This window comes from Cimex lectularius, unplaced genomic scaffold, assembly GCF_000648675.2.
Source record: "Cimex lectularius strain Harlan isolate CLEC.00 unplaced genomic scaffold, Clec_2.1 scaffold188, whole genome shotgun sequence".
NCBI lineage: Eukaryota > Metazoa > Arthropoda > Insecta > Hemiptera > Cimicidae > Cimex > Cimex lectularius.
In genome coordinates this window covers 1,732,692-1,757,328 of record NW_019392882.1, presented here as the reverse complement: position 1 = coordinate 1,757,328, position 24,637 = coordinate 1,732,692, and the positions used below count along the sequence as shown (strand labels likewise).

At 34.8% G+C, this 24,637-nt stretch overlaps 1 protein-coding gene across 2 annotated transcripts in view; it reads left to right on the top strand.

Annotated features, from left to right (window-relative positions):
- The first annotated feature begins 6,963 nt into the window (after nt 1-6,963).
- The window catches only part of LOC106674389 (peripheral plasma membrane protein CASK), a 377,414-nt gene continuing 359,740 nt past the window's right edge, over nt 6,964-24,637 (top strand). For both annotated transcript variants that reach the window (XM_024229021.1, XM_024229020.1), the window contains exons 1-11: nt 6,964-7,051; nt 7,111-7,216; nt 14,677-14,754; nt 14,812-14,987; nt 17,748-17,795; nt 17,875-17,940; nt 19,114-19,289; nt 19,351-19,473; nt 19,635-19,818; nt 19,892-20,010; nt 20,307-20,492. In XM_024229021.1, coding sequence (XP_024084789.1) covers nt 7,140-7,216; nt 14,677-14,754; nt 14,812-14,987; nt 17,748-17,795; nt 17,875-17,940; nt 19,114-19,289; nt 19,351-19,473; nt 19,635-19,818; nt 19,892-20,010; nt 20,307-20,492 — 1,233 coding nt within the window. In that variant the 5' untranslated portion in view covers nt 6,964-7,051; nt 7,111-7,139. The remainder of the gene's footprint in view (nt 7,052-7,110; nt 7,217-14,676; nt 14,755-14,811; nt 14,988-17,747; nt 17,796-17,874; nt 17,941-19,113; nt 19,290-19,350; nt 19,474-19,634; nt 19,819-19,891; nt 20,011-20,306; nt 20,493-24,637) is intronic.

The following is a 24,637-nucleotide window of genomic DNA, read 5'->3' as shown; positions in this document are numbered from 1 at the left end:
CACCTTATGAGTTTTCCCTCCTTTTTGCCATTTTTCAATTGTGGCCATTTCAGTTGTCGTCGAGAATCCAAACCGATTACACGACATTTGAAAAATGGCTAAAAGGAGGGAAAACTCATAAGGTGGGGTAGATAGGAAGTTGATGTCCGAGTGGATCGAGGTCACGATAGCTCAAGTGATAGAGCAGCGGCGTATCTAGCCGAAGATCGTGGGTTCGAATCCCGCTCGTGCCATTAGCTTTTTTCATCTCAACTAAAAACCTTAATTAATTGTAATTTATTAATTAGGTTTAATCAATTTATAAATGTTAATTATCAACTTTCAATTAATTAAGTTAAATATTACTGGGCGTTTGAAACTAAACAGCAGAATGCCAAATATGGTTTGAAAGACAGAAAAAAAGGAAAATGGCAATGGGTCTGAGATGACCTGAGCTGTTTGTCGGCTTTTCCTTCTTTGTATAAATCGTAGGCCGCCTAATATCACAGAAAGTAGGACTTGTTGGATCAGAGCTAGTAAGTGACAATATATAATACAAAACAGAAGCGGCAACGTCGCTGAGCTACCAAGTCGGTGATCTGACAAGTGTTGTAAAATATATGTGGAGCATAAAAAGATTTAATTACATATTCAGCAGCGGTAACTCAAGCTGATCAATATGAACCAAAAATATTTTTAAAAGATTAATTGTAGCGTTATATATACGATTGCAAAGAAGTACCTACTAAGTGTTGTTAAAAATGGATGAGCCGCTAAGTGTCATAAGACATATATATATATATATATATATATATATATACTCATCTGTACCAATTCGCTAATTGTCCCCTTGTTCTTGAGTGAAAGAACCAGTTTTCCACAGCCTCTGATGAAGTCGTTGGAAGGTGTGATCTGCTGGAACGTCTCAATTTGCAAAACGAGCTTGTATTCTTCCCTTGCAGCATTAGCATTACCGTTGCAGTAACCGTAAATGAAATGCATATCAGCAAGATGTGCATTAGGAAACAGGGACATAATTTAAATCACCAACCTGAGGAATTTGTCAGCTGATAACATAAAGCGAACTATAAAGAAGACACGAAACAAAAGAGCCCAGAATTGGAAAATTGAGCGTGCCCTCCCCCTTCATCGCTACAAATTTTTCCAACAAAATGACAAATTTTTGGGCCTTCCAGAAACGCAATCGAATCGCAAGTAGGGTATACCGCTGGAAGCTAATGGACTGGGTAACTGGGTAAGGGAATTTGTAAAGCTCCAGGAGTTTGAGTATCAACAGTTACCAATCCAACATTTTAAACTAATTCCAAATTTCAACATTTTTGTTTTTTTTTCTGAATTTTTCGTACAGAACTTTTCCATCAATTTTGCAATGTAAGTTAGATTTCTTACAGCAAATTTAATGTTATTTAAGGTGGCACAAACCAGATTTTTCTACAATCTAATTCTGAAGTTTATAAGCAATTTAGTGGAAATAAGTCGAAAAAGAAACAACCCTTAAATTACTTCTTTACCGTTGAGATTTGGACTGAGGTTTATTGGAAGTTTTTTTGTTGAATATGGTGTGTAGAAACATCTGAAATTTTTGACATTTATCGCCAGTCACCCTGTGTGTGTGTATATATATATATATATATTTTTTTTTTTTTAAATAATATTTTACTTTTATTATTGTCAGGAGTAAGTTATCCATTGTTATCTGACAATTATTGTGTTACTTATTATTTATTAATTATTAACGTTGTTATTACTTGTAAGAGGCCTGATGAAGACCTCGATAAAGGTTGAAAGCTTAACATAAGTTACAAAACTACTTTACATAACTATTACGCAACCCTGATCTCGATCTTACTATTGATATCCTTCGTTATATACTGGGTTAGTTAATTCATATACGACAAAAAGAAATCATTAAAATATCATTTTGGAACCGTACATATTAGCGTAATTATTAGAGTTTTATTATCCACCAGATCACTTTAATCAACCACTAATCGAAAACTCTCTATATTCCAACCAGTCCGGCCTGCACAATAATGAGAAGCGTAAAGAGTGAGTGAAAACCCCATTTTTTAATCAAACTATTAATTCCTATGTATTGAACTTTTTAGGGTTTTGTTAATTTGCCATAAAAGAGTTACGTTCAGACGTTCAGACTGGAATATAGTCAATAATTGTATTACAGCAATACCGGGAAGGACTTGAGGTAAGAAATACTTTTTGGCGAAGGGCTAAAGTGGTTTATGGGCTACGTCATCTTCAGTTTCCCTACGAACACTATCGACGTTTTATATTTCATGTTTTTTTTTTTTTCAAAGTTCAAAATTGACCTTCAAACTAAAGCACTTCCTACCCACTCCTTATTACCAAATCCTAAAATCCTATCTAACCGAAGCCGCTTCAGAGTGAATTGTGCCAACGAGTTTTCCTTAGTCGACCGATCCAGATCGGCGTCCCACAAGGGAGCATTCTTGGTCCCATCCTATATAAATTTGCACTGCTGATCTGCCGATAAATCGCAACGCCATCCTTATAACCTACGAGAACGATACTGACTGATATTTTATATCCCAACTCCAATCTTATTCAAGCCACCTCCAATATCCAGGAACATCTTGAGCTCATTGAATAATGGTACAAAGCGAACGAGTACAAATACACTCGGATTTCGTAGGAAGCCTATTTGTTAGACAATGGGTTTGTGAGTATACTTATGGAGTTATGGAATTTTGTATAACGGGAAAGCATGAACTTCGTGAAAAGGAATTTGGATATCGGTTGTTCGAAACTGTTTGTTTAGTATCATGGGTGATCTTACGGACAATTTTTGACTGAAGTGACTGAATTGTTTTAGAATCGGAGTGTTTCGTTGAGCCCCACAGTTTTTATTCTGTAGGTCCAGATGGGTTGAAGTACTGTGTTGTGAATTAACAGTTTGTTCGTTAGTAAAACTTTCGATCGTTTGTTTAGTATAGTGTATGTATAGGTTAGTATTCCATGTAGTTTGTCTAGTAGTACATTAAGTTAAATTACTAAAAGGTTGCGGCGTGTAAATATAAACGCATCCGTGGTATGGTTTGCTGCCCATAATCGTTACAAGTTCACGACGTTTTCCTACAAAGTTGGCCGAATGCTTTAAACTTTCTATTGCACTTTGCTTCAACTTTTGTCTTTTTGGTAAGCAACATTCATTCCATGTTGATCACTTTTGGTAAGCTTAAGACATTAGCATTGGGCCCTAAAACACCGGCAGGTCTTAAATGTGAACTTGCCTCAATAAGTTGTTGTTCAATATAAAATTAAGTTCACAATAACTTTTAAAATAAAGATAATTAAAAAGGTAATTAAGAGCTCAAACTTCTATAATAATAATGTAGTACATCGTACATAAACTGCATTGCGCTATTGTTTTCGGATTGACTTTAATTTACGTTCTCTGTCGAGCCGTTGATTATAAAGCTCTGAGTCAATAGCCCTGACATTTGGAACTAGGTGGAAGTGTACAACACCTTTACAGTCACACTGAGCGCACAGCGTTGGCTTTTGATTAATTTACATTAATTATATGCCTTGGGAATTAATGGATGAGCTTCCGTGAACAAAGACGCTTGTAACAACATAGTAAGTATGAAATACTGGATTAAATGTATACGAGTTTTGTCCTAAAAACAGTCCACACAAATTTTTTTTAAAGAAAACAGCATGACCCTTCCTGTAATTAATTCCTAATGACTCTGAAATCCTGCCTTTTCAGCAACGTATTATTCATTATTTTGTAGCACGAGTTTACTTTGAAGCGATATGTACAATTATAAGGCTAATTTTCTTCGTCTATATCATGATGGTTTTGTCCTTTCTTCATGGTACTTTAGAAAGCTCCTAATCATATTCCAGTTCCATGGTTAAGAAGATTCTGAACTAACCTACACCTTCTAGGTCTACATAATTCTACATAATGATGGAATGAGATACTCGCAAACATCTAACCTCCTAATCATATTTTAATTCCCTGGTTGGAAAGAGTTTGAACCAACTTACATCTTCTAGGCCTACATAATCATAGAATGAGATACTCGCAATCATAAACTTTTTTAAAGTTTTGTCCCATTTTTGTGACGTTAGACTAGTGGAATTTGTAGATAATAGTTGTAATTGAAATATATTAATTGGTCAAGCGGACCACGAAAACTAGTGAATTTAATAAGTTGTCAATTTTATTGATTAGAATCTGTTGATGTGATTGCGAAATCATAAACTTTTTTAAAGTTTTGTCCCATTTTTGTGAAGTTAGACTAGTGGAATTTGTAGATAATAGTTGTAATTGAAATATATTAATTGGTCAAGCGGACCACGAAAACTAGTGAATTTAATACGTTTTAAATTTTATTGATTGGAATCTGTTGATGTGATTGCGGTGTCATGTGGGCAGCTCAAGGTCCTTGGCAAGGAGGTCTCGGGGCCATCTCCGCTTTAGTCGTCTGACGGGATTAAAGGGATGGATTTTGTTGGATTTGTATCGGAATAATGGGTTGGGGTGAGTGGAGAGTTTTTCATGGAAGTTGGAACATTTGGTGGGGATTAATTTATTTACAATTTTGTGGTCGCTGGGAGCGTCGACTGTGATTCTGAGGACTTCGGATTGGTAAAACTGAATTTTTTGGATGTTGGTAGGTTTAGCGGTGCCCCATAGTTCCAGTCCATATGACCAAATCGGTTTCAGTAGTATTTTATTGTAGTTCTGTTTGCTTTTTGTGGACATGTTAGATTTCTATCCAAGTAGTTTATGCAGTAGATAGAAATGTCTGTTCATTTTCTGTCTTTTAACTTGTATGTGTCGGTTCCAGGTTAAGCGTGAGTCTAGATATAACCAAAGGTAGCGAACTCGTCAGGTTTAGGGATAGGAATTTTGTTGGGGAATATTGTGTGGGGGGTTTTGCTTCGGAGTGTAAATGTAACATGTGTGCATTTGTTTTCATTAATCTTCAAACTGCAAGGTTGCTCCATTCGACCTGGTCCGACTCTGAAGCAATTATCGAATCGGGATCAGAGGGAGGCAAGGCTGTGCCAAAATACAGCAAACGCAAGGGATTTAATGAAGGTAGTTTGGATGTCTGAAGTGTAGTTACTATTACTACATTACACAGGGCTTCTGTCCTTAGAGGAAGGAAAACCGGGATTATGTATTATTAAATTCACTAATTTCGTGTCCGCTTGACCAATTAATATATTACAATTAATTAAGGTTTTTAGTTGAGATAAAAAAAGTCAATGGCACAAGTGGGATTCGAACTCATGATCTTCGGCTAGATACGCCGCTGTTCTACCACTTGAGCTATCACCCGTTCCTCAAGCCGGGAAAGCTCCTCCATGGAATGCAACAACCCAGAAAAGAATCTTCCAAATAATACAATTAATTAAGGTTTTTAGTTAAGATAAAAAAGTCAATGGCACGAGAGGGATTCGAACCCACGATCTTCGGCTTGATACGCCGCTGGTATCGTGACCTCGATCCACTCGGACACCAACTTCCCATCTCAACCCCACCTTTTGAATTTTCCCTCCTTTTTGCCATTTTTCAAATGTCGTGTAATCGGTTTGGATTCTCGCCATTTGAAAAATGGCAAAAAGGAGTTATAGATGTGTTCGTTTAGCAAGCAACTTAAACATTTCTTTTTCTTATTGTTCTTTTGTAAACAATTACCGTTCTTTCTGCTTTATAAAGCTTTTTGATTAATAATTCATCATATCTCCTTTGAATTTCTTCGTTTTGTTGATACGTTCAACTCATCGTTTATTTTAAGTTAAAATAATTTGTCATGGGCGCTGCCATATTTTAATGTTGAAGGTAAATGTTTTTCTTTGATAACCGTGAAAATCATTAGAAATATTTTCAAAGTCTTATTGAAATAGATATATTTCTCGAATACTTGAAGGAACTGCGTGTTTTTATTTATCTCAAATTCCCCTTATACCTGATCCCTTTATTTATAATTTAATATTTTAGAAAGTGTAAAAAATTTGTTTTCACATCCTAAAGGGTTCAAAAGAAATGTTTCAATATTTGAATTTTTTGATGTCTTGATAATTCAGTACCTTGCCTTCGAAAATTTGCAAGGTATTCAGTTTTTTTAATTCGCTATCAAACTTTACATATCATAGGGAGGTTATGCTATTCAGTTAATTATGAATGGTTAATTGTCAATTAATTTTTTTTTGTAGAATAAGCGTACAATTGTTTTAAAAACTATCCAACTACATTGAAAATGCCGAATATTTGATTCTTAATTATTCTCTCTATATTTAGTATCTTCTCATTTATTACGCATTGATTCATCGGTTATTAAATTAATTTGGGATGTAAAAAATGCTGGTTTGGCATCGTGGAAATATTGAGGTATTTTTCTATTTTAGGTGTGGGTTTATTTTTCAATTTCCTTTTAAAGGTTATTGTTTCTAAAAGAAAATTGTTTGATTATACAAAAACGACCTTTTTTTAAAGAATCACTCTTAAAACTTGCATTTTTGTTATATATTAAAATACAATTAATAACTTTTTGGCTTTGTTTTGGAACATTCAGCAAGAGTACTACGGACCTATGAAATATCAATTCCATTTTTTAATATGACTAGAGATTCAAAATCATAAAGCAATAAATAAATAACAAGTAACGAGAGCAATAAATATTGATCAACCACAATAAGTACTAAAAATCAAAAATTCGGTACGAAAACAACAACAAAGGATAAATAAAGACAACAACAATGAACAAATAAAAGTGTACACCTACCAAATAACAAATTACATTTTGACAAAACTACCAATTTGAAGGCACAAGCTAATAAATAAAAAACAAGTAACAGATGCAATATTTAACCATCAACTAACTAATAAGTTGTTCGTTAAATACTTTAATTAAAAAAATGTTTTAATTTTGTTTCAGAGGCCCATTCAGTTTAGTCAGAAGATGCATCCACAGGCAGACGGGACAACAGTTCGCCGTCAAAATTGTCGACGTCGCCAAATTCACCTCAAGCCCGGGTTTAAGCACATCAGGTAATAACAAGATGATCTGACCATGAACGTAAACATTTTAACGCTAAGTTCAATTACAGATTTAAAACGAGAAGCGACAATATGCCACATGCTCAAACACCCCCACATAGTGGAACTTCTCGAAACTTACAGCTCGGAAGGAATGCTGTACATGGTATTCGAATAGTAAGTGCCTTTTATATTTTGTTTTAAAAACTGTCAAATCGTTAAGTTATACTCGTCGTGGTATAAAACTCTTTTGACCAAGATTAGGCCGGCTCTGGTGATATCTGTTCATAGACATTTAGTTTAAGAGATCGTCGACCAAATTTGACCACTTAGAGCTGAATTACCCCGATCAGGAACAGGAAAAGATGTGTTGTGTAAATCAACCATGTATAAGCAAATCGTGCTATAACAACGAAACGAAATTTTTTGAAAACAACTTTCTGCTTTGTACTTTCTTTTTCCTAAGTTATAATTAATCTGCCTAATTGTATCTTGCAAAATTCAATTTATTTAAAGGAAAAGTACTTCGTTTCAACATTATGGTACTATTTCGGCATGGTGACATAAAACTCTTGTTCCAGCTCGGAGGTAAGTCAAGTTCATAATTCATCATCATCCATAGTAAATTAATAATGTTCATTTGGTAATATAGATAAAAACCTTGATTTTCATTGTTCTCATCGTGGTGGTTATTAATTTTTCATCTTATCGTGACGTATTAAAACGACGAACCACGAGGTTTTTTCATCTGTACACCGTAGTACGTTGCCTTTTTTTATTTATAAATTATAAAACAATTGTTGCTGTGAAAGAGTTAGCAAGGGGAAAATAGGATTGTTTTTCCGGAAAAAGATCTCATCCTCGATCCTGAAGCCTTTTATCCACTTGTTGCATTTGCCCGTTGCGCGTCATTTTTCACGTGATGGATTCAACTTACGTTGCTTTATTCCATGTCAAAATTTGTTGATCGGCCAATTGGCGATTTTTCTTCTTCACATCATAGAAAATACGGTTGAGCCACTCTCTGGACGGTCGTAGCGCTTCCTTCGTTCTCACAATACTATTTAAAAAAATACTGCGGGACCGGAAAATCCCACAGTAAAGGGGTTAGAAAACAAGATGTATGCTAAGAACTTGCAACAGAAATGGAAAACCCGGCCGAAGAGTGCATGAAGATGAAATACCAGTTAACATAAAGATAAACTAGATCAAAGGTACTGGAAAAGGTCAGTGTACCGACACGGAGTCAAATAAAGGCTAATGAATGAAAAGTTACACAAGGTAATGTTTGAAAGAGTTCAAAACAACACCTTCAATTTACATATCAAAAAAATACCGGATACAATATTATTTAAGGACGATATAATCTCGCTGTTTCTTAAAATTTTCTTTCTTTAATGGTGCTGTCTTCATTAACTATATTACGGTAAATTGTAGGACCTGTTTTTTAACACACTTATGTGTACGACAGTTGATTATTTTCGGCCCAAAATGTATTTTTGAAAGTTCGCTAGGAATTGTGTTTAGAATTACATGGTTAGAGAAACAATTTGATGGAGGCATAATTAAAATTCCCCCTTAGCTAACATTCAAACCCCATCCACGCCGTGAAAACACAAAAGAGGGAGGGCTTTAATTAATTTAAATTCAACAAGGGCCTGCTAATTGTACACAAGTATTCGGGTAAAATATAAAACAAAATTCGCCATTTGTGTGGGACGTTGGGGGCAAAATAAAAGGATCGCTTTAAATTTCCGGGACCGAGAGGATGCTGGCTTTTAGCTAAAAGAAGTAAGCTCCCGCTTCATTGAGTGTGTGATCTAAGTCGGACTGCTTGTTAAAGATAAAGCACTTTTTCCATTTATTCATTTCCCTTTCCAACACACCACCAACCACATCTTGTTCGTCTTCTGTCGGTTTTCTTTTACCCCTTCCATGTCTCATACTGTTTTCGACTATAGAATATTTAAAAATTGATATAGACGCAGCAGATTCTTGTAGAATGGAAGATCCTAAGATTGTTATCCACTATTATATTATAACTAAAGCAATTATACCAGTAATATCCAGCCTTTAATGCTATACAAATAAAGAGATTGTACTTTTTGCATAACAGACAAAGAAGAACGACAAAACTTCCTAACCTTCCTAAATCTACGACACAAAACACCAAGTTCACAATGGAAATTGAAGAAAATAATATAATCAGGTTTTTGGTTGTTACAATAATTAAACAAAAGAATAAACTTAAATTTAGCAGATTTACCACACCGACTTTATCTGGCAGATTATTAAATTACCTTTCCCCCTTACCATTTAAAAATTAATGTAATCAATAATTTGATCTACACAGCTTTCAACCTTTCTAATAAAGAATTTAGGCTTTTATTAAAACTTAAGCTTCTAAACAGCAGTAAAATGAATGCATATCTTTTTACAACCTTTAAAAAACTTTTGCGTTAAAAAATAAAATAATAAAAAACTCTCCACAAGACAATAGTCCCAGCAAAAATTTACCAGTTGATAACAATATAAAAAATAAATAGAATTAAAAAAAATGTAGTGCCTCTCTTACATACATCCCATCCTTAACAGAAACAATAGATAAAATTTCTAATTTAATAAACCCTCCCATAAAAGATAAATTGTATCGGATATATTATAGTATTAAATGCATAGATTGTTAAAAACAAAACCACAAATTTAGGTAATATAATTCAAAACAATTTTAAGAATGATAAAACAGCACTGTCACGCCATGTAAAACATACTAATCATAATGAGTGATTTTTAGTGATGGGTTGTTTAATAAATTGTTGGAATCGTGAGCAACAAGAATTGAGGTAGTCCAGAAAACTGAGTCCAGCTACATACATTGCTTCCCGATTTCCACTACCCTTTTCCAGTCGCTTACTCACGCATTCGAGGGACTGTAGCATGATCATGTCGTTCTCAACGCTTACATGCTGTCGTCCGGTCGCAACGTCTCCCGTGAGGAACGGGGGGTAATACGCTGGCCATGCGCAAGCTTCACGAAAGGTCCCAGGTAGAAGACTGCCTCTCTCTAAGTTCCCGCCAGGGGCGTCGCCACAAGCCACCACGAATCCATCCCAATGTGACAGAGGGCTGGATTCTGGAACATTCCTGTCACCCCGTGGTACAGATGGCCATACAACCCTCCCCCGTCTATGCAGACAGGATCTGGTGCACTGGCCCTCGTGTGACTCTGCTAAGGCACCCGACATCCCTGCCGACCCTGAGGCCGACATAAGACAGCTTGTGCTTTAGAGAGGTTGCCACGCCCTCAAGGCTACACCATTATTTTGTGCCTGGATACCCCCCTTGTAACCAAGGGTTAGGAGGGGTCACAGGATAGAATGAAGGAATTCGGATTGAGAAACAGGGCCGCGGAAGAGAACACGAGGTGAGCCGTTTCGGGGTCTCGAGTCTCAACCGTACTATACCACCCGTCGTCGCCGTGGTTCCACATAGAGTGGGCCATGACTCCCAGGGTGGGTTATCATACAATGGAATTACAGCTACATACAATGGAATTACATAACAATATCTGGAAAAATGGAAAAAACAACACATCTATGTCTGCAAGACACAAAAACCAATCCCACAGCATTGGCCACACACTATTTTGAAAAACCACTAAACTTTGATTTTGACTAAATACAAATACTAAACACTGGAAAAAAATACAAACGCAACTTTCTAGAAATGATTATTTGGAGATCGTGAGATGCGGTGTGGTGGTCTGGTGGTTTCATTAACATAGACATACACAGCATTAATTACAGATATATGCATGCAAATTCAGCCGCAGCTACGCTATAAAACCATTAAACTATTAAACTTTATTAATATATTTCCCTTTTCTTTGTTATCGTCCTACTTCTTTTCCACTATTGAATAACCCGAATCACAAATCCAATCCAGAAAATTCACGACTTCCTTTGAAATTTTTAAATAAAACCGCCTCTGTTAAAAAAAATTCCCGGGAAGCGTGTGCCCTTCCCTCTCACAACCATATAAAAACATCACAATACAAAATCTCATTTCTCAACGATTACACACAACACCAATATAGCACCACAAGAATAGCACCACACTTTAGATAAGTATGTAATTCTTGGTTCAAAGTTTATATTTACATCTGTATTGTATTTTTTCCCAATCAATATATGTTTTGTAATTCACCCAGGCCCTGACGATGTCCCGAGTAAAGGTCGAAACGTTGACAAAAAAAAAAAAAAAATGAAAAAGGTGTTTTTTAAAACTACCTCATTCTTGACCGCTCCTCACGAATCCAACAAATTACTAATCGTAATGTTAACATAAAAAATCCCACTATATGAGGTATTGAAGAGAGAAATTTTAGAAACATTATGTATTACTAAGTTTAACAATAATTCTTTTAATCCTTTTACACAACATGTAATTTTTTGTTTGTTAAATTCCTACTAAATCATAATTTTTATGTGTCCTAAAAGAGGTATGTATATATATTTGCAGAAAATGATAAATTCAATTTTTTGGATGTTCCAATAATTAAACAAGACAATAAATGTGTGTAGTTTATGTTCCAGCGGGGATGTAGAACACAAGTAGGATTCACATAATCAAAATTGTTTTTGTATAATAAATAAGATTATAAAGAGAAATATACGGTGAATCTAAGTCCAAACAGACCAATATAATTTGATCCTTTCCGGCCATCTTGGTCTGCTTATCCTCACAGGGTTGGTCAGGCTGTCACAGTTTTGGCGTTTGCTATTTTTAGCTGTTAGACCAAAATGATTGATAACAACCAAAGTGTTCATCACATAGTTGGACACACGAAATTTAGCTCTGTGCTAAAGATAAAACAATCTGGGAATAGAAGCAAAAAGGTTCTTATTTATTCTGACAGTCAAGCTGTGATCAAAGCATCTACTTTAACTGAGGTAAGAGAACACATGAGACTACATGAGTGCCCTGGGAAAAGTAGGAATAGAGAACAAACTGTCTTTTAGCTTGGTACCAGGGTACACAAAACAAAAGGGCAACACGACTAGCCAGGTCCTCAGCAATAGAACCAGTACCTTTCTATAAAAATTCCAAACTGCTATAAAAAAAAAAAAGAAGCAATTACTGAATGAATCATGTTACTGGTGAAATAACATCACAGGACAGGACAGGCAAAAGTCTTTGTTCAAAAAGTACACTTAAACTTAGTACTACTAAAAATTCCGAATTATGCAGGTTTCCTAACTACACATTGCCGATTTAATTGGCACTTAAAAAGGTTGGATATGACAGAAAATAAATTGTGTAATTCTACCAAGAAGATAGGAAACCTCAGTACATAATTTGTGCTACTTAATTTACAGTCAAATTTTGGTGTATACGTTTTTCAGGCTTTGTACCAGCTCACCAGCCTAACCTAATTGTGAGATTTCCTTCAGTGGTTTGTATTTTTGTCATTACTGATCATTTTGGTCTGAGAGACTGAAGATGGTAATATTCTGAAACACATGTGACAAGACCCACCACTCAGTCGACAGGCAGATAAAATTGATCAGAAAGGATCAAAGTAGTTACATCACTCTGTAGATCATAGGAGGAAATCTCATGAACTATTGACATCTACTTACAGCACTGAAATGGTTACAATCCCTCAGTTATAATTCTGAAATTCATTCTTCCAAGTTGTTCATGTTTATTATCCTTTAATTATTAATAATAGTTTCAAAGTACAGATGAAGGGAATATACTCCCCGAAAGATTGGAGGACATGTTTTCTTATCATTCTTCTAATTCCTGATTTTTTAATACAACCGAGTGACAAAATTATAGACACACCCCTAATTGTTATGATTTTTTAATGTAATGGGGTTTGTACTACAAATATTTATTCAAAACACAGGAAATAAATATTTTTCTTCATTAAACTTTAATTTTTCAGTAAATAAGAGAAAAAATTATTAAAATACTAAAATTAAATTATTTTGTTTGTGACAAAATTATAGACACGGGATAAAATCAATTTAAAACAAGGTTATATTATTTTGTGGCTTTACCACTCAGTTTTATTATTTCCAGTAATCTATCTGGAATGGCATTGTACAAATTTTGAATAAAATCTTGAGGCAAATTATTCCAGGCAGTTGTGATAGCTGTTTTAAGTTTGTTGACAGAGTTGTACTGCTTACAGTCTTGATATAACATCCTCGATAATTTTCCCCATACATTTTCTATAATGTTCAAGTCTGGTGAGAGTGCAGACCATTCAAGTTTTTCAATGCTCTTCTGTGAAAACCATTCTTTAACAATTTTTGCATTGTGTAAGAAGGGTGCGTTGTCCTGCTGGAATATTGGAGTTCCTTCACATAAATCACTGAAACTAGTTTTTTCTTTGTCCAATAATTTCTTGTAATATTCCAAATTGACTTTTTTTTGGAAGAAAACAGATTCCCTTTTTTATTACACCCAATACACTCCCAAATCATCAAAGATCCACCACCCATTTGGCGCTGTGTCAAAATTTTTTCTTCTTTAGTTAGATCATAAAAGTAGTATGCGTATCCGTCCAGGCCGTCCAAGTTGAATTTTTTTTCGTCAGAAAAAATAACTTCGCCAATAATCTTCATTTTTCAAAATGTGGTTTTCAGCAAATTTGACACGGGCTAGTTTGTGGTGGGGTTTCAGAGCTGGTTTGCGTTTTCAGTTTTCTTCGGATTATGTTTTCAGTTTTTTTTAAGGAATCTCTGAACTGTTCGAACAGAAACATCAACACCGGCCTTCTCTGTGATGGCTTTTGCCGTCGAAAAGCTGTTTGAAGCAATGCGCAGGATGTGTGATTAGTCTCTTCTGGTCAAGGAAGGAGGTCTTCCAGAGCTATGCCCTCTTCCGTAGTCTTCACCTAGTCGTATTATCTTCGATACCGATGAAAAACTTCGTTTTATGCATCGGGTAATATCTCGGCAGCTCATTCCATCTTCATTGAGCAAGTGAATCAACCGGCGCTCCTCATCAGAAAATCTTCTTCCTTTGGACATTTTAAAATAACTTTGAATTGTTTCAAATGAACTCACAGAAATCACTTTACTAAGGCATGGTACAGTGAATACTGAATAAACCTTTGGATTATAAAATAAACGTAAACAAAATGTGTGTCTATAATTCTGTCGCAGCTAAATCAAAACAATACTGTTTATTGAGATGTACATTTGTATAAGATTATCAGATCAAGCCATTTCCAGAGTTAATTTTCTTTTAATATCATGAACAATATTCTAATGGCAAAAGAAATCATTTTTGACTGTCGAAATCGTGATTTTTTAATGTGTCTATAATTTTGTCACTCAGTTGTACAAATAATTATATTATAAAGTTTGTTTTATTTTTTTAAAATAATGTTAATGGTGGGTATTGTGTCTGCAAGTTGGTGAATATGTGCTGAATCAACACTGGGTTATTTATTGTGTCTGCACTCGGGGGTTTTTTGTTGTTAGAAGTGTTTTGGCTGCGCACTATCTATAATAACTCAATCCTGGTCAACATGTGATTTTTAATGATTATAAATAATTTTTGTCGATATAAATTTTTATTTACATTGACTATTTAATAACTGTAATTTCTTCTTCCAGCATGGATGGGTCGGATATTTGTTTTGAAATTGTGCGAAGGGCTACAGCAGGGTTTGTCTATAGTGAAGCTGTTGCAAGGTGAATTGTGCAATAATATAAAATTTTAACAAATGATATATTTACAAATTATTTTAGTCATTATATGAGGCAAGTCTTGGAAGCGCTGAGGTACTGCCATGACAATGACATCATCCACCGTGATATAAAACCGCATTGCGTGCTTCTTACCAGCAAAGAAAACTCGGCTCCAGTGAAACTTGGCGGCTTTGGCGTTGCAATCCAACTCCAAGATGGTCAAGTGGTCAATGGAGGTATGCTGTCATTTTAGCAATGATTTTCAAAACATTAAAAATGGGCGTTTACAATATTTGTGGTATTTTCGGTGGGAAAAAAAAAATATTTGCATTTTCTTGTATATACAATGGGTTTATTATCTGACTATTTACTTCTCTATCAATCTCAAGAAATTGGAAAAAAAAATCATAATATAACTCTCCTGTTACATTATGGTATTTCTTGCATTAATGATGGTATTCCTTTTCAGCATAAATATTTAAAATGAAACTTTTCCATAATCTAATTTCTTTAATTAACAGACATACTTGTTTCCAGTATTCAAGTCTGGCACCTGGATTTATTCTGAAAACTCATGCTTTTCCTACCCTCTACACACTTTCTCGTCTTTAAATCCTACCTTCAGGCACTTTTGAGTATAGGTGTCCTTTACAGTCCTTTTCGTACAAGGCAGATGCTGATGTCTCTCAGGGTAGTGTCCATGGACCTATACTGTGCTCAGTATACTTCTGATATTGTATTCAAACTACGACCCCAATATGGCTCTTCAACTTAAACTAAGCTCTTCTCAGACATAGTGAGTGCAATGGTTCAAAAAATGACAAATCAAACTCAATACCATAAAATTCCAAAACATAACCTTCAATGTGATTTTCATTCTTATTTTTTCTAATTAAAATGAATAAAATCAACCGCTTTCCAGCTTGCCAGTGTTTGCTTCTTTGGTGTGGGTTCTGCACCGCAATTCCATTCATGTACCATTATGATTTGCCAGGGTCTGTCAATATTGGTTAATATGCCCAATGACCGGAATCATTGGATGAGTGGCTGAAAAGCTTTGCTCTCTGTCTATATGCCCACCTTAGCTTCTACACCATCTGATTGAAAGAAATGTTTCTAGTGCAGTTCTGTTAAAGCTCCTCCTCACCCATATTTCCGCCCCTTGTGGTCTGACACCTGATCGCAAATATTCATCATTGGTGGTGACTAAGATTAATCCCAATATGTCATTCGCTATCTCAGATTCAAGACAAGCGATTGATCTGGAATCTGCTAAAACGATTTAAAAAGACATTATTAAACCAACTCCATTATTTAAAGGGCTATAGACACCAGATCTAAACTCTTTCTTGATAGCAAATACATGCATACAACTCATTACTGCTCAGTACTGAAACCAATGTAGACATAAAATTGTGGGGTTCACCCAAACCTTCCAATCTCCGCAGAATCCAGGGATTCTTTTTTTTTTTTTTCGAAATCCATCCATAACTACACAAATGTTCCCTTCATAAAATAGGTTGTGAAATCAATCTATGAAAAATTCTACACTCATCTTCAATCCCTAATCGAGGTGAAAGTATAATCACCTCATTACTTTCCATTTCAATAATTCTCCTTGACAGACCTATGTTTTAGGAGTGCACTCCATAGTACATATATCTATAAATATTTCAACTTAAATGATTCCATATTTCTCTTTTCTTTAATGAAGTTAAGCTGAGCCAGTTAATTAGTTTTAAATCCTACTAAATTTCACAGACTCATTTTCAGAATTCCAATTAAAGGAATTATCGATGTAGATGATGTGTGTTTGCTTTCCATTTTCTCAAGGCCCTGTTTTCAGAAGGGATTATATGATTAAAATTAACTTAGCTACAGAATGGAGTGTACACATGTACTTTTGTCGTACTAAATTGCCTAAATTTTTTGATTTTCAAATGACGCCGAAGAAGAAAATAAATGAAAAATAATTAATCTATTACAACTTGTGCTCAATTATCTGTCTCTTTTTATACAGGAATTATAATTTGCCAAGTGAATTAATATCATTTGATTGTACATGAACATGAAAATTGATCAATACTGATATATTCTTTTGTGTGGGTGTGTATATGTTGGTATTTTGTATGTGTATATGTATGTGTGCACATTGACTGTCTATGTATGTTAAGATCTTGACAATAAGAAAAACAGCAAAAACAGTTTTAATAATACGATAGACTTTATACAATAAAGAAATAGACATTAATATCACGAATTCACACTGAAAACACAGTATTTTTTAATTTTTTATTTTATTTGCATAATTAATTATAATGATAAAAAATTAAATATTTCAAATTTTTGTTCATTTGCTGGTTTTTAAGCATTATTTTGTTTTAACTATACCAATAGTAAAACTGAAAGAATTTCTTTCAATTTAAATTTAATTATTAATGATTAGTTACTGGTTTTTCTTTTTCCTTTTTCTTTTATTTTTCAACCGAGTGATCACTAGGTTTAAACAGAAAGTTTCAGATCACTCCGCAGGCCAGGACTGGACACAAGGGGACAGGATTACCTGAAGTCCGATCCTGAGGGTAAGAACAGTAAAAGAACAAGAGTAATGAAGACATCCCCTGTGACTTGTTTTGTTTCCTGTTGGGGCAGATATACTAACCATTGATGAGAATATCGATTGGTGTTACCCTTGCCAAACTGACAACTGCCGAATAATGCGAGTCATTGTACTTCCTAACTGCAGCTTCTGCTTTTCGTGTTTCCCATGTCGCTTCCTTATTTGCTTATAATTTATTTACTTTGTCAGTAATCTTTAAGTCGTGCGACCTGACATGCCAATCTTATGTGTTTTATTAACATTGGTTCAAGCTGTATTGGAGAAGAACAATGTTTCGTGTTAATCGTAGTTTAGGCATTTCATCACATCCAGTAAAGACGAATTTTTGCTCTGTACCTACAGTTTTTTTTTTATTGTATTTTCATGTTGGGCACAGTCGTTGAGCAGGGCCATCAACGCGCCCTTGGCAGGAATTGTTTCTTCGGTAAACAGACTCTGTAACAAAACTTTTTCATTTCCTCCTTTTTTAATTCACGTGTGTTTTTGTTTGTCTCTCGTTTTAGCACCTAACTCTCTTTCATATGACCACCTACCTGATTTGGAGAAAATAGAAGCTGCCGAGAATAACGGTATTAGAATGGTTAAACTGATATGAGACAAAAAAAATGCCCGTTAATTGTTTCAATATAGAACATTTCTCTTTCTTGTAGGTTAGCAGCTCGGCGCTATAAATAGATCATGTTTTCTAGTCATAGCAATTTCTATTTGCTTTCCTGTGCTCTTTGCTAATATCTGTTTGATAAATTTGTCTATATAAATATATATTTGCAATTACCAAGCACTAGATTATAACAAAATGATAATCAAGTCTTAATATTTAAATTTCTGTACCAATTATAACTAATAATTTCTTATTTCAAGAGAATCATAAAATTTTGACATATCAATCATCAAAATGTCATCTTTAACTTTATTGTGCTGTTTTATGACCGAAACACTATTACTTCATTCTCATTATTTATGACTAGAATTTGAGCTTGGTGTCCAATTATTTAATAACAATTTTTAGATGTGTTTTTTACTAAAAAGCTTCTTATAAATTTTCCAAACATTTTAAGTTGTTAGTTATTAAGATAAATGGTGTTTGGATAATTGAAAAGGTCATTTTGTTCCCTACAGCTGAATTTATCGGTTTTATTTTTCCATGTTTGTGTTACTATTTGAAATATTGCTTTTCCGTTAGATAAGTTTATCATATGTTGTCGATATTAGCAAACACAAGGATTCTTACATTGGTAATGCAGCTTCTCATGTGGCATTAAATTAATAATTCTTGAAATATGAGAGAGTGCCAGTTCATTGAAACTCACAAAAGCATGCACTGCTTAATCGTTTTATTGCTGACAAAATATAACATGCTTTGCGCTATGCGATTGGCAACATAAATATTGTTTCGTTGAGCATATTGGACGTACAGAGCGCACTTGCTAAACGGTCATTGTTTCTCTTCACTTTTATCCTTTTTTCCTGGTCTGGCTGTTTTGCATGATTGCATGATTTGTAAATGCAGTGCTAGCTTAATTCTTATGTTACCCATTTTTTGTTCTCAAACAAAATTTGAAATTGTAATGCATGACATTCATTTAGATACACTTTATAAGAATTAAGGTGCACTGTTATATCTTAAACTGTTTGCATTTAATTAAATCAAAAAAGCTAAAATTAAATAATTTGTAAAGATACATTTTAAATGTAATATAATATTTTATATTACATTTGTTACATTACGGTCTCAAATTTAGGGCGGATTGGAACACCCCAGTTTATGGCCCCTGAGGTCGTGGACAGACAGCAGTATGGCAAACCTGGTGATATATGGTCTGCCGGAGTTCTCCTCCACATACTTTTATCAGGCACTCTGCCGTTTATTGGTACCCGGCACAGGCTCTACCATTCCATCTGTCTGGGAAAACTTCACGTAAGTCGAGCTTAATCTTTCACATTTGGCCTAGATCATTAATGTAATGTGATATGTACAGCTCGACTCGCCATTGTGGGACTGTATAAGTGAAAGTGCTAAAGATTTAGTGAAGAGAATGCTCCACGTGGACCCACATCAGAGAATCACTATTCAAGAAGTTCTTAACCATAAATGGCTCAGAGTAAGTACACAGTAAATTTTGTATTATATAATACAGAAAAAAATAGGTCTAGTGTTTAGTGAATATTTATAAATAATAACAATACAAAGCAAAAAAATTGTTTCTTGAATATTTAAAATATTTTGTTTCATTTTGCTTTAAAATTGCTGGTGTTTTTTCAGGACCGAGACAAAGCAGTCAGCAAGATACATCTTCTGGACACAGTGGAGGAGATGAAAAAACTTAATGCAAGAAGAAGGCTGAAAGGAGCTGTGATGGCTGCTGTGGCGTCTCCAAAGTGGTCTTTAGACCCTACCGACCCAGACCATTTTTCCGATTATGGAGATGATGATGTAACCTCTGCGGGTCAGTACCAAACCCAGGCTTACAATAACAATACCGGTTTTTGTATCATGTTAACAAAGATATAATTTTTCAGCTGTGAGCATGGTATTGGATTCGCTTGATGATATCCATTGTCTTCAAGAGCCACCGTTGGATGATAGGGACTTTCTTCAATCCGTTCTCGATGATCGACAGTTGCATGCCCTGCTAGAAGTTAATAAATTTTTTTTTCGCATTTTGCAAGTTTCTTGTTTGGTTTTTAGTTTAAATGATGAGTCAACTCTTTTATTACTAACTATGACAAACATGGATACGTAAAATAGTGTAAATATTGCATGCCTGCTAGTTTTTATGAGCATGACTTGCTGTACACAAACAAACTATTCTTTTTTCTTTAAATTTAATTAAGCATATTAGTTTTATGAGAGTTGGCTCATTTTAGTATGCGGTTTGTGATTTTTTCTTTTTTGCGCATTGTTATGTGCTTTCAAATCGCGATATTTCCATAGCTTTACGACAGAATCTCTAGCAAAGTGGTATCTCCGACAAGAGCACCTCCGAGTGATGCTGTTATTAAGTGGCGCGATGTGGTTGACACACTGCGCGATCATGAATCTGTTGCTAATGACATGGATCTTGACCTCGTCAGGACTGCCGAAGAACTGAAGCATCTTCTACAGAAGCCACATTTTAAGGTAAGAAACAATTATATACGATGTAATTATTGTACCTGCGATAACTACAATTTGTAGTTTGATTGTGTTGTGGCGATCTTGATCTGTCTTTTTTATTTCTTTTCCTTTCTCTCATATGAGAATAGATAAACCAGAATAATCATAGATGATTATTGTAATGGCAATGTTTTTCTGATGGGGATCTTTATGATCTACACAACCTAATTTTTGTCGGGTCCATTGGTTTTTTTTCTCTTGAGGTTCTTGGGACATGTAAACTCAGTCGCAGCTACGGCAATATCATTAATCAAATTCAATACAGATAACATACCTATCATCACATTACATTCCACACATCAAATATTTTTCACATAGTCTAATTTCCCAACAATTTAGCTTTCCTTTTCCTATTTTATCCCTTTCTATATAATCCTGAAAGGATAATCTGGTCGAACCATTACCAACACATTTTTTCCCTTCGTCGGCTCTTTTCACCTCAAAGAAGCCGACGCCTTATACAAAAATGTCTTTTCTATACCGACATCCTTCCCCACCCCTTCAAAATCCAACGTATATAAACACAAAATAGCAAAATCTCACTGGCACTCTCGACACGACACGCAAGAATGGCACAATTACACAGAAGACAAACACTTTGAGTGAGTAGAAATACTTTGATTGAATATATAAAAAATATATTTTGCATTGTATAAATTCACTTTTCCACATCCAAAATGTAATTGTTATATGTAAACAATGTTTGTAAATCCCAGGCCCTGAAGATGATCTCAATAAAGATCGAAACGTTGGCACGATAAAGAAAATGTTTTTCTGAAACCTACATCACACCAGACTGCATCTCATGATTTCTAAATAAATATCGATTAACAGTCACTAATCACCACACATTTATTTCAAAATTTGATTTGTGTGGTGATTAGTGATGGTTAGTCGATGATTATTCAGAAATCGTGGGATGCGGTTTGCTGTGATGTAGGTTTCAGAAAAACATTTTCTTTATCGTGCCAACGTTTCGATATTTATTGAGATAATCTTCAGGGCCTGGGATTTACAAACATTGTTTAAATTTAACAAATACATGTAGGATGTGGGAAAAAGTGAATTTATACAATGCAAAAAAAAAAAATATTTTTGATATTCAATCAAAGTGTTTGTTTTCTGCATAATTGTGCCATTCTTGCATGTCATGTTGAGAGTGCCATTGAGATATTGCTGTTTTTTGTTTATATACATTGAATTTTAAAGGGGGTGCGGAAGGAAGTCGGTATAAAAAGACATTTTTGTATAAGGAGTCGGTTTCTTTGAGATAAGAAGAGCCGACGAAGGGTAAAAACGTTGGTAATAGTTCAGCCAGATTATGCTTTCAGGATTATATAGACAGGGATAAATAGGAAAAGGAAACGTTAGCACGATAAAGAAAATGTTTTTCTGAAACCTACATCACACTGGACCGCATCTCACGATTTCTGAATAATAATTAAAATTTGATTGTTGTACTATTTATTGTAAAATATTAAAATCTATTTCGGTTATAAATGTAACAAAGTCCAATACCAGGGCACACACTCTTGCAATCAAATGCTTAGATGGTATCCAAACATTGACGCCGTCGAAGTGAAGGGAAGGAAGTAATAACATTATTAAAGTTTATCGGTCACTTAAGGTGGTGAGCGGACAGGGAGACCCTTCTGAAAATATTTGACTTGCTGCTGTGCTCGACCTTATATAGTTGCATGACCTATTCTTTAGCCCGAAAAACGCACCTGTAGAAGCTCGATAAGCTCTACTCTCAGGGGAGTTTTCACGTGGGCTCTGGCCTGTTCAGAACAAGCCTTTTGGCCAGCCTTTGCCATGAGCTGGGAGTGCTGCCACCCGAATTTCAGAGGGACAACTCACCATTAGCTATGCTGCGGGGTTCCTTGCCAAACTGGGCCATCTGCTTTTTCGGGTGCGATCCCTACTTCAGACCTGTACGCGATCTCTAGGGATACGCTCCGGTGAAGCCTAGAAAGGGCAGGGATGTCATTTGGAATGGTACTCGAGCTGGGCAACCAGCCGACTTCGGCCTGGGTCCTCCCGGCTGTATTCATCCTGGAAGGTCTCGCCATGTTAGCCAAGTCTTCTAATCCGCCTTACCATTTCCGAGCTAGATAGACTAATAGTTCTTGGAGCTGAGATTGAGGTACCCAATCACATTTTCAATTTTCATGCATCTAATTTATAGTATTTAAAATAACTGTAGCCCAACTGAACTCTCAGTGATGGGTAGGTATGAAATGTAAACAGTATAAAAACGGTCATTCTTGTTTTTGTATAGACATTTACCGCATAGAGAATTAATCCATCGAATCAAGCAGTTAAATTTTTAGACTCCAAACCATAGTTAATTTTCTTGTAATTCCATCATATTGTATATATGAAAATTTTCATAATTGTTTTCTCTGAAAAATTTTCTCCTCCCACTTGGAATTACTTGAATAGCTTTATTACTTATCCTGCCTGTTTACCACATTATCTGCAAAGGTTATGTAATTGCACCTTTTCAACTGATTATAATGCAATGTTGGGTTTTAGCAATGAACAATGTTATATAAAAATTCACTAGTTTTCGTGGTCCGCTTGACCAATCTTACAATTAAATAAGGTTTTTAGTTGAGTAAAAAAGTCAGCGACACGAGCGGGATTCGAACCCACGACCTTCGGCTTAATACACCGCTACTCACCACTTGAGCTATTGTGACAAGTGGTAGAGTAGCGGCGTATCAAGCCGAAGGTCGTGGGTTCGAATCCCGCTTGTGACACTGACTTTTTTTATCACAACTAAAAACCTTATTTAATTGAGTTATATAAAAAGACATTATTTTTAGTTTAATTTTTCAAAAGTGCAATAAAAATTAGTAACACAAGATTCTTCGTAATTAGTCAATTTCACGATAGTAATGGCAAACATATGCATATGTATTATTTACTATCAACATAACTGTTTTTAATATTCCGTTGAACTTTCTTCTGTTAATGTATCACATTTGACTCTTTTGAGTGTAGAATGAACTAACTTTGCCCCTATTTTTTCATTGGAGTCAAAAATATTAAATTTACATTCATTATACAGTAGAACTTTGCTCTAGAATCTTTTTTCCTTATATTAACTGATTTTGGAAAAGTGTAGGTGATTTATCTTTTTCTTTTAACTAAAGAAAAACCTTTTGCTACCTTTTCAGGATAGTTGCCTTCAGGGCGTCATGTAATCTGTCTTGATTTTTGAATGTACTTTAACGCAAGTTTTAAAACATTATATACAAACTTTACATGTTGGTATATAACATGTATACTATTATAAAAAATTATTTATATCAGATTTTATAAAAATTATTTAATTCGGAGTCCTGTCCAAATCAGACCTCCCTCACATCGAAAATCAGAAAGAAACAATGATCACATATTATGTGTGTGTGATATTTGTATGCTAAGAAATAAAACTAAATCGCCGGGGGTGAATGAATCTGAGGGGAGTTTGGAAAAACTTTTGTGCTAACCATTTCTGGCACATGTTTAAAAAATTTCTTTTAACGGTTTCGTTTTTACTTTTTTATAATAACGTAGTTATATTATGGTTTCCTTATGACTGTCTTAAAAACCTAGTAAAATTAAAGTAATACAATTCAATTTAAAACATGGCGGAATTGTAAAAATGTTGAGATATTAACGATTGCTTTTGGAAAAAACACATATGGCCTCCCAAATCAACCTCTGTCGATCATTGCGTTACAGAGGACAATCTTTATTTTATTTTTAAAATATAAATACCTTAGTACAGGGGTGCTCAAACTTGAACTGCTGGCGATCTACCTCAATATTTTTAGACTACTTACGATCGACTCTGAGAGGCTGCAAGTGTGTGTGATGCAGGGTTGTCGTACATACACGATACACCCTACCTACCTAGGTAGGGTGTACCGTAGCATATATAGATATTAGCTTTCTGCACAATATAGGTACATTATTTTAGTCAAGGTTTGGGTTAGGTTTAGTTAGGTTCTTCTCTACAATATCAATGAAAAAACTCATAGTTATTCAAAATTGCGAGTTTATTGGTTGTTACAAAACAAAAGAGTTACATATGGTGTTAAACTTAACTAAGGAGT